The sequence below is a fragment of the Myotis brandtii genome, unplaced genomic scaffold, assembly GCF_000412655.1.
Source record: "Myotis brandtii unplaced genomic scaffold, ASM41265v1 scaffold499, whole genome shotgun sequence".
In the NCBI taxonomy this organism is placed as follows: domain Eukaryota; kingdom Metazoa; phylum Chordata; class Mammalia; order Chiroptera; family Vespertilionidae; genus Myotis; species Myotis brandtii.
Window position 1 is genome coordinate 2,707,320 of NW_005369027.1, and position 10,944 is coordinate 2,718,263.

At 52.9% G+C, this 10,944-nt stretch overlaps 1 protein-coding gene across 3 annotated transcripts in view; it reads left to right on the forward strand.

Moving 5' to 3' along the window:
• HK1 (hexokinase 1) overlaps positions 1–10,944 on the forward strand; it is a 66,569-nt gene that overhangs the window by 40,213 nt on the left and 15,412 nt on the right. For all 3 annotated transcript variants that reach the window (XM_014548177.1, XM_014548178.1, XM_005876823.2), the window contains exons 5-10: positions 768–863; positions 1,704–1,803; positions 1,916–2,099; positions 3,623–3,778; positions 6,506–6,739; positions 9,227–9,531. In XM_014548177.1, coding sequence (XP_014403663.1) covers positions 768–863; positions 1,704–1,803; positions 1,916–2,099; positions 3,623–3,778; positions 6,506–6,739; positions 9,227–9,531 — 1,075 coding nt within the window. The remainder of the gene's footprint in view (positions 1–767; positions 864–1,703; positions 1,804–1,915; positions 2,100–3,622; positions 3,779–6,505; positions 6,740–9,226; positions 9,532–10,944) is intronic.

A 10,944-nucleotide genomic window follows, 5' to 3' on the forward strand; every position in this document is an offset into this window, starting at 1 on the left:
TGGAGGGCCTGAACAGCAGCTCTTCCCAACCCTGCCACGTTACTTAGTGATTTTCTCCATTCAGAGAAAAACAGTCAAATGGAACAGTCATTTTTCTTTTCTAGTATCTGATTTTTTTTTTAAATACAAAAGCAATTTGTAAAACTATTGAAGTAATATGAAGAGGTAAAGCAAAAAGTAAAATTCCTACCATTCCACGTTCCCAAGGAAATAACCACTGGATGTTTATCCTTCTTAAGGTTTCTCCATGAATATACACACAGAAATGGGTCATATTGTAGAAATAGTGGGGTCGTTGCTTTCAAATGGGAGTTAAGTTCCGAAGTTGGGAAAGAGACATAAATTATATGCATACAGTCCACATTTTCCTTAAATCTCCAGCACCTGCCTCTTCAACGCTCATTCGCCAAGAGCTATCGTAGGATTTTCTCTTCTCAGTTTGGCTCTGGTTTTCTTTCCTTGGGGCTGTGGAAGGGTGATCCAGTAATAACTGGATTTCCCTTATCCCCTTTTTAAAGGACGCCTGGCTGGGCAGTTGACGTCCAGTTGTAACACCGCGGTGGCGGCTGCCACCAGAGGTATCCACCGGGTGGAAGGGTGAACAGGAAATGGGACAGTCTGGTCCTGTTACCCAGTGTGTCTGGAGCCAGCTACTTGGTCCCTCTGGGCGTCTGCTTTGTCACTGTCCTGAGCAGTCTCCCCAAGGGCCTGGGGTGCTGGGGGCCTCCCAGCCTTCTGTGTCCAACCCCATCTGCTCTCCTTTGCAGGGCATTCTGATCACCTGGACAAAGCGATTTAAAGCGAGCGGAGTGGAGGGAGCGGATGTGGTGAAGCTGCTTAACAAAGCCATCAAGAAACGTGGGGTAACTTCTCTCTAGGCCACCTGCCTTGGCCACACGGAGGTGGGGGGGGGGTGTGGGGGAGAAATCTGTGTTCTAAAACCACCCTTTTGGGAGTGGGGGAGGCATAGTGCATGGCCTGAGGCATCACGTGAGAGGTCCTGAAGGCCCAGGAAGAAGCAGGTGGTGCGGGGCTCAGTCAGAAGGTGGGGTGGTTTGACACAGAGCTCTTTGAGGCAAGGGAGGCCGCCTCCTGACAGAGGAGGGCTGGGCCGTGCAGGGAACCATGTGAGCAGGTGCAGCCTGTGTGGTGGGAAGCAGGGCAGCCAGCACTGGATGTAGTGGGGTGACTGGCAGAGGGCTGTGGCTCTGTGTATAAAATCCACACGGAAAAGAATCTTCAGCCAGATAATCAAGGGGACGGTGCAGTTTCTATAATTTAATCACCGCACTGGGTCCAGTTAATGGGAGTGCCAGCAGGATGAAAGTGGCCCCTCCTCCAGGAGCAACAGCAGTTATGAAAACCACTCTCTTTTTTTGTTTTTTTGGTTAATCCTCATCCAAGGATATTGTCTTCCATTTTTTTTTTAAGAGAATGGAAGGGAGGGGAGAGACAGAGAGAGAGAAACATGGTTATGAGAGAGACACATCCATTGGTTGCCTCCTGCATGCACTCCAACCAGGGCCGGGATTGAGCCTGCACCCGAGATACGTGCCCTTGACTGGAATCGAACCCGGGACCCTCCCGTTCGTAGGCCAATGCTCTAACCACAGGAAAAAACTGGCTAGGCCTCTTTCTCTTTAAGGTTGTGACCTCTGCCCCCATGTGTGGGTGGACGGTGACGTCCTGTTATCTGTCCCCAGGATTATGATGCCAACATCGTGGCTGTGGTGAATGACACGGTGGGGACCATGATGACCTGTGGCTACGACGACCAGCATTGTGAAGTCGGCCTCATCATCGGTAACGTCTCCCGTTTCCTCGTCCCTGCCTTCGGCCGGTGTGTCCAGAAGGCACCGCCGCCTCTCTGTGACTTGGTGTGTGGTCACAGCTTCTGCTCTCGTCTCTCTCCAAGGCACCGGCACCAACGCGTGCTACATGGAGGAGCTGAGGCACATCGACCTGGTGGAAGGCGACGAGGGGAGGATGTGCATCAACACCGAGTGGGGGGCCTTTGGGGACGACGGGACCCTGGAAGACATCCGCACGGAGTTCGACCGCGAGATAGACCGGGGGTCTCTCAACCCGGGGAAGCAGCTGTGAGTGCCCCCCACCTTTCCGCTCTAGTCATCTGTGTGCCTCAGGACATTTAGCACGAGATTTGGGTGGGAGCCGAAAGGGGCAGAAAGCCCGGTGCCCACAAAGCGAAAAGCCCATCAGATTTGCACCGTCTGCCACTCCTTTGGGGAGATACCCAGCTGTGGAGCCTGCACTGGCTCCTGCAAGCTCAGGGTCGCACAGAGGCCGTTCCAATAGGTCCTTGGGGTGGCAGGCGGGCATGTAGGACTCAGAAAGGCTCTCTCCTGCCAGGGATCCTCCGCACAGCGTGGCCGGGGCGGTCCTGTCTGGTCCTGTCAGGAGCAGGAACAATGAGAACGGTGTTCTCGGTGCCCGTGTTGACGGATGAGGGCGGGCCGGGGCTCAGGTCCAGCGGCATCCTTGGCTTCCGGGCCCGCCTCTGAATGGAACAGGTTGTTTTGCTGTGTCACAGCCAGTGCTGGGCATGCCAGCTGGGCTCTCGGAGGACAGGCCAGCCGCCCGGGCATGGACCTGCCTCTCTGATCTGTTCAGCTCAGGGCTTTCTCCCGGCCCCTCGTCATGGCACTGAACCCCCATTTTCAGCAGTCTCTTTCATGCAGCACTGGGCTGCTGCAGTTACAGAGTCCACGCCTCCCAGGGGAGGCGAGAGGGGGGTTCACTCTGTATTGGCCTGTGGCTGAATGTGGCCAGAGCAGTGAGATGCCCTGGAGTAGAGGGTGAGGTCAGTAGGGGAGAAGTGGGTTCCTCAAAGCAGAGTCTTCTTGGTCCTTTTGGCTGGAGAGGGAGACCTTGAATGCCAGGGAGTGACAGTGACAGGGGTCCCGTGGGAATGGCTGCAGCTCAGCCCCGTCATCTACCCAGCATCCCCTCCGAGAAGACATTTACCCTCTGAGTGGGAAACAGAGAGAATGCTCCCTGGCCACCTCCTTCCCACAGGCCTGGGCCATCTCTCCGAGAGAGTGATGAGGATGAAAAGCCATTTAAAAGTACAGCATCAGCCTGGCTGGTGTGGCTCAGTGGTTGAGCATCGACCTGTGAACCAGGAGGTCACGGTTCAATTCCCGGTCAGGGCACATGCCCAGGGTTGCGGGTTCGATCCCCAGTGTGGGGTGTGCAGGAGGCAGCCAGTCAGCGATGCTCTCTTATCATTGATGTTTCTATCTCTCCCTCACCCTCTCTGAAATAAATTTAAAAAAACTTTTTTAAAGTATAGCATCAAGTTCTGTAAGAGATGAGCATATTCTGCTCATTTCTAAGTCCTAATGTTTCTGCTAAGTCCTCTCTGCCTGCCCCTGGGATGCTTGCCTCCGGTTGACCACCCTGGGCATGGGTGTGGGGTCTAGATGACCCCCGGGCATCCCCCTGTTGCTTATTCACACGTGTGTGGTCTTGCCTGCCAGCGAGGCTGCGAGCTGGTGAGGGATGGGTCTGCATCTCCTGTGTCTGTCCCACTCCCCTGAGTTGCCCAGTGGCGGGTACGTCGGAAGGGCCTAACGAGTGCCTGGGTGCTCTTCTTCTGCAGGTTTGAGAAGATGATCAGTGGCATGTACCTGGGGGAGCTGGTTCGACTGATCCTGGTCAAGATGGCCAAGGAGGGCCTTTTATTTGAAGGGCGGATCACCCCAGAGCTGCTCACCAGAGGGAAGTTTACCACCAGTGACGTGTCAGCCATTGAAAGGTAGGTGCTGTCTCTGAGGCTCTCTGGGGGCCGTGGGGGCCGAAGAGCCACAGGTCCCTTGTTACCGCGTGAGTCCTGGTTTGGTGGGCTTCTCCCTCAAGAGCGCCAGGGCTTCCTGGTCCATCTCTCCTCTCTTAGCTGTCCCACCTGGGCGGGTCTCCCTGCAGGTACCTGGTGTCAGCTCATTAAAGGATGGTAGCCCGGCCGGCGTGGCTCCGTGGTTGAGCATCGACCCGTGAACCAGGAGGTCACAGTTCGATTCCCGGTCAGGGCACATGCCCGGGTTGTGGGCTTGATCCCCAGTAGAGGGTGTGCAAGAGGCAGCTGATCAATGATTCTCTCATCAATTATGTTTCTATTCCTCTCTCCCTCTCCCTTCCTCTCTCTGAAATCAATAAAAAGGTTTTTTTAAGAAAAAGAATGTCCTACTCAGCAGCATATGCTTCATGGATGAAATAGTTACAGAAGCAGCCCCCTTTTCTCTCCCCTTCCCCCACAAAAGGGTGAGATTAGAGGTGATCCTAGTGGTGAACAAGGAGTTGACCGAGCCCAGGGCCTGGATTTGGAATTCCTCCTTGGGATATCAGAACCTTCTCCAGACTATGTTCCACGGAACTGTAGCAACTCAAGATAGTAAGGTGTTCCTTGAAGAAAGGGTTCTGTGGCCAATAAGGTGGGGAAATACTGCATATTTATCCTCTCTTTAGGGGTTTACAGTGTCTTATCATATTAAAGAAAACCCAGCTCACTTTGGTTAGCAGTCAGAAGATGTGTTCCCTGGCTCAAGTTTGAGAAACATTGGTTAACACGTGAGACAGGACAGATAGACACAGAAGAACAGAGTCCAGCCAGCACCCTGGCTGCTACCTCTTGGCCTCAACATGAGGAACCCCTGCTGTGGTCCTGGAAACGCAGAGAGCCAGTGCTTCATAGCTCCGGCTCCGCAGAGGAGATGCGCGTGAGCTGTCTTTGTGGGAAGGAGGCTGATGGAAGTGGAAAGGAGTCTGTCTGGGCCTGCTGTTCTGCCACAGGAAGTACTGGTGTTTGGCCGAGGCGGGATTGGTGCTGAGCTACCACAAGCAGAGAGCTTGGGACTGTTTCCAGCCAACTGTCCTTCAGGTCTCCTGGTCAGCTGCTGGGAGGGGAGGGACAGGATGCTCATGGCTTGTCTTCAGACTCACTGACAAAGTCAGGAAATGCCTGCCTTCCTCTCGGCCTGTGTCTCGTGTTGGCTTTTTGGTGACCAAGAAACAAAAACCCACTTGAACTCTAGCTCAAGAAAACCTGTATATTGTAATAAAGACTTTCTTAAAAATGCCTATTAAAGGCATTCTGCAAGGGCAGATGTTAGAAGCATTCTCTTTAAAGTCAGGAGCAAGACAGTATCAACCCGTTTTTGTTCAGCGTTGCCTGGAGTCTTGGCTACTGTTTAAAGAATAAGAGAGCCCGGCCGCCGTGGCTCAGTGGATGGAGTGTTGGCCCTCAGACTGAAGGGCCGCAGGTTCGATTACAGTCAAGGGCAACATAGCTGGGTTTCAGGCTTGATCCCGGCCCATGTCTGTCTCACATCGATGTTTCTCTTTCTCTGTCTCTTCCCCTCCCTTCCACTCTCTCTAAAAATCAATGGAAAAATATCCTCAGGTGAGGATTGACACCAACAATAATAGATAAAAGAATAAGAAAGAGAAAAAGAAAAAGAAATTACAAGCATAAGAATAAAAAAAAGAGGAGGTAGAATTGTCATAATTTGTAGATGGTAATTGTCTGTATGAAACACTGAGACATAGTTAGGCAAGTGACTAGGGTAACTGGAGAGGTTAGGAAGGTGTCTGGAGAGAAGATACAAAAGTCAATTGTATTTCTATATATTGGCAATAATGAAAATAGGTATACCGGTGTATGTTTAAAATAAATCTTTTATTTTAGAATAATTTTGGATTTACAGAAAAATTGCAAGGCTAGTACAGAATGCTTCCACAATCCCTCATGCAGTTTTCCCATTGTTAACATCTGACTTTGCTATGGTACATTAAAGGGGGGAAAAATACACACACACACACACATTCTAGAGGCCTGATACTGAAATTTGTGCAAGAGTAGGCCTTCCTTCCTCCAGCTGCCGGCATTGGCTTCCCTCTGGCACCGGGGACCCGGGCTTCCCTCGGGCTGCCAGCAGGCACCCGGGACCCGGGCTTGCCTTGCAGCCCCGGCTTCGTCCTGAAGCACGTCCGGTCTAATTAGCATATCACACTTTTATTATTATAGATATAAAAAGACACCATCTATAATGGTAACAAAACTGTAAAGTACCTTGGAACGACTTCAACAATAGCTATACAAAGCGGGTGTGCAGAAAGTGACAATTTGATTGGAAAGCATCGAGGTAGAATGTGGGAGCAGCAGCTCACAGACTGGGAGACCGGGCGACTCTCCCGGGCCCCTGACTCCGAGCCCTGGGGAGGGAGCAGCTGTCTGTCCACCTGTTCAGCGGCCCTGTGATCTCGCCTCTCCACTTCTCCCATGTGCATGTCATCACCCAGCAGAGCACCATTTTTCATAGCCTGACTGGTGTTTCTTGTGGAGGAACCCCTTTTCACGCTCCTTCTGTCTTCGCACCATGCTGCACACCCCGGGGAATGGCGGGCACCTTCCCAGGACCCTGGGCCCTCCGTGCTCTGCGCTGCCCGGCGAGGTCCCTCACTCACAAGAGGCCCTCTCATTTCACAGGAATAAGGAAGGCCTCAGCAATGCCAAAGACATCCTGACCCGCCTGGGAGTGGAGCCGTCCGATGTCGACTGCGTTGCCGTCCAGCACGTGTGCACCATCGTCTCGTTCCGCTCTGCCAACCTGGTGGCTGCAGCGCTGGGCGCCATCTTGAATCGCCTCCGAGATAACAAGGGCATCCCCAGGCTGCGGACCACGGTTGGTGTCGACGGGTCTCTTTACAAGATGCACCCACAGTGAGTCTGCCCTTTGCTGTCATTGGCATCAGTACCCGTCTGGGCTAAGGACCTGCTCCAGAGGTCGGGCTTTTGCACCCAGTAGGAGGGTTTTTTTGGCGGATAAGACAATGCTTGGTTCTGGCCAGAAAGGTCAGGGTCGCCCACTTGGGAAGTATCCGGCCCTCAGCCATTTCTCGCTGGTGTTGCTTCTGCCCGGCACTGTCGTCTCTCTCATTTCGTGAGCTTTGTTAGTGATTCCTGCAGCTGCCAGGGACGCCGGGTGGGATGTGTCTGCATCTTCAGTTCTCCTGCCTGTCCTCATGTCATCAGGGACCTTGATCCTCACGGACACTTGGGCCTTAGGTGCAGCGTCTACATTCCTGATGTAGAAGCTCCTGTGAAAGTCCCGCAGACGTTACCTTTTTAAACGGGCAACGTGCTGACACTTTGCCTCTGAGAGCCAGAGGGAGATGTAGGTTGGAAGCGGTCCCCACGGAGGATGAGGGCCTCGGCCCCGGGCTGCCTCCTTATCTGTAGGACACCTCAGCCTTGGTGGCCACTAAGAACATGGCTTTCCCCTTTTAAAAGGCCGAAGGTGAAGTCTAAGTCTTTATTCGGAGTTTGAACGATGACTCTCTAGCCCATGACTTCTGTGCGGAATCGAAGGTGCTTTTCCCACGGGACGTGATGTGCAGGTGAAGGGCCCCGCAGGTAGATGCTCACCTTCACACCCAGTTCTAGTGCCAGTGAAGTGGAGGCTGGCTTACACGGAAGGAGGTACGTGGTGCTGGGGATAGGCTTTGAGCAAGTTAGATATTATCACCTGTAGGGTCATCGTTTTACTTCTTTGTATTTTTCAAGTCTTTGTGCATTTTTGACATTGAAACGAGCCATCTTGGTGGGGAGTTGGAGAGGATTTCTTAGCAAATTTTTTGACAAGAAAGCTTAGAGATTTGCAACGTGAGATTTATAAAGCTTTTTAAATTGTGGTAAAAACACATATAACTCACTCTCTTAACCAGTGTTGAGTGTACAGTTCAGCAGCATGAAGTACAGTCACGCTGTGGAGCTGCTGCCACCAGCCAGCCATCTCCAGAACTCTTCACTTGCAACATCGCATTTAACCAGTGAACTGCCACGTGTCTGCAATGGAGACCATCCCCGCACGCCCCGCTATTTCGAATTCAATTGCGTCTATAGACGCTTATGGCGTACAGAGGGTTAAAAAATAACTGTGGTTAAGTGTTTCTTTTTTTTTTTTTTTTAATAAATTTTATTGATTTTTTACAGAGAGGAAGGGAGAGAGATAGAGAGTTAGAAACATCGATGAGAGAGAAACATCGATCAGCTGCCTCCTGCACATCTCCCACCGGGGATGTGCCCGCAACCCAGGCACATGCCCCTGACCGGAATCGAACCCGGGACCCTTCAGTCCGCAGGCCGACGCTCTATCCACTGAGCCAAACCGGCCCTGGCAGGTTAAGTGTTTCTTATCTTAGAAGGAACATATATTCGGTCTAGACCAGGGGTGGGCAAACTTTTTGAATCGAGGGCCACAATGGGTTCTTAAACTGGACCGGAGGGCCGGAACAAAAGCATGGATGGAGTGTTTGTGTGAACTAATATAAATTCAAAGTAAACATCATTACATAAAAGGGTACGGTCTTTTTTTTTTTTTTTAGTTTTATTCATTTCAAACGGGCGGATCCGGCCCGCGGGCCGTAGTTTGCCCACGGCTGGTCTAGACACTGGAGATAATTACAAAAGTCACATAGAGCACAGAAGTCGTTTTTAACCCCGCCCCTGGAGTTGACCACTGTTAGTTTTCAGGGTTCCCGCTTCCCTGTTTCCTTTGGCAGGCAGCCTTCCCCACTTACAACAGACACAGACTCCGAGGAAGTTCTGTGTCCCAGCGAGTCCTGTCCTCAAGTCCTCTTCTAGCCACTGAAAATGCCCAGACCCGGGGTGGGGGAAAGGACCACGTGGACATAAAAGCAGGAGTGACCATCCAGCCCTCGTCCTCATGCCAGTCACCGATCTAAGCGTTTCATGAACGCCTTTAGTTCCCGCACATCGCTGGCAGCCAGGCACTGTCATCCTCTGAACTCCATGTCCGGCGCAGGCCCGCGATGGGGAAGTGCCGGGGCTCACGCAGGCTCTCTCCCCGTGTGACACGCCAGCTCTGGGCTCTGAGCACTATGCTGTCTCTCCTCTTGTCGTGGTGGAGGACAGAATCCTCTGTGGACCCTGAATTTCCGTATCCGATGCTCCTGTAATAATGAGAATCCTCTCCTTGTTGTGTGTGACTATGAGTGATTTTGTCTTTCTTTTCCGCTTGTCCGCGTTTAACTTTTCTGCAGTGGGTGTGTATGACTTGTATAATGAGAAGAGCAAGCGTAGAAAATGGAATTAAAGCGTGAGAAAAGAAAGAGAGGGGTACAGGAGGTTCCTGAGAGATGGCTCAGTTCAGCTCTTGTGCCCCCTCCGCGCCCCCCTCCCCTCCAGATATTCTCGACGTTTCCACAAGACCCTGAGGCGCCTGGTGCCTGACTGCGACGTGCGTTTCCTCCTCTCGGAGAGTGGCAGCGGCAAGGGGGCGGCCATGGTGACCGCGGTGGCCTACCGCCTGGCTGAGCAGCACCGGCAGATAGAGGAGACCCTGGCGCACTTCCGCCTCACCAGGGAGATGCTGCTGGAGGTGAAGAAGAGGATGCGGACCGAGATGGAGATGGGGCTGAAGAAGAAGACCAACGATAAGGCCGTGGTGAAGATGCTGCCCTCCTTCGTCCGCAGCACTCCGGATGGGACCGGTGAGGCCTCTGCTGGGGCCCACGTGCCCTCCTGCTTCTCACACCAATGACCAAGGCACAGTGGGCAGCAGGGCGGTTGGCTTCTCCGGTGGATGCATTGGCACTGGGGTTGCATGGTTTTGGCAAGAGCCAGAAACTCACTCACTCTCTTTTTCATTTTTATCGCTGACTTGCCCGTGTGTGACTCAGGGCCGTGGACTTCCCTGGTCGGGCCTCCTGGGCAGGCGCCTTCTCTAAAACCACAGCCTGCTGGGAATTACACAGTGTTCTTCCAAGAACGGAGCTGGGCAAACCCTGCTCCCCGAGATGCTATAGGTTGTCTCACAAACACGGTAAACCGGTAGGATAAACACCCACGCACCCCTCCTAAGCCCTGATGGCGTGCATGAGGCAGACAGGCCCAGGGATTGTCACACCCAGGCAGATTGAGAGCAGCGGTCAGCCCTTAACGCTGACCTTGCTGGGTGTCGTCGGAGCTGACCACTGTGGGGACTCCAAAGGGCTTGTCGGGTGGGTCCATGGAGTAATGAATGTGCGTGACATGAAGATGTCCCACGTGTAAGTTATTTTATGTCGTTGCATTGGAGACCACTCTGAACCTAGTGTCTTAACACAGCAACCATTCATAATTGCCTGTGAGTCTGTGGGTCAGCAGTTTATGGTGGCCCATCTGGGCCAGGCTCGGCTGATCTTTGCTGGACTCACTCATGTGTCCGCAGTCACTGGTGGGTCAGCTGAGGGGCCTCCCTCACCTGTCGAGTAGTTGGTTAGCAGCAGCTGGGGTGCAGGAGAGCCTGGCCACGTGTCTCACCCTCCAGTGGGCCACAGGGCTTGTTCACGTGGTAGCGGCAGGGTCCACAAGGGAGAGGGAAGACTTTGAAGCCTCTTGGAGGCCTGAGCTGGGAGTGGCTCAGCTTGGCTTCTGCCACACTGTTGGCCAAAGCAAGTCATTGGCCAGGCCAGATACCAGGGGAGGAGAAATAGACTCTACCTTTTAATGGGAAGAACTGCAGTCACTTTGCAAAGAAGCATGTGGACAGGGAGGGGAATGATGGTGGCCATGTGTGCAAGCACCGTACACACTGACAAATGTTACTAATCTTTGTATGAGGTTTCCCATAATTAGGTTGTTGCCAGGCTTTTCAGTAACCCTGGCGAAGTTTGTTGTGAAGATTGGTTCCTCTCTGGGGCCTTTTGTCCTTCTAGTGTGGCTCACAGGTTGTGGTGGTTAGTGCCACCCCTCTCTGAGCCTGAGCTGTGTCCTGGAGGAGAGACTTGTAGCTTCTCCCCTTTATTTAATACTAGAGGCCCCGTGCACAAAAATTTGTGCACTCGGGAGGGTCCCTCAGCCCGGCCTGTGCCCTCTCCCAGTCTGGGACCCCTCGGGGAATGACCACCTGCTGGCTTAGGCCC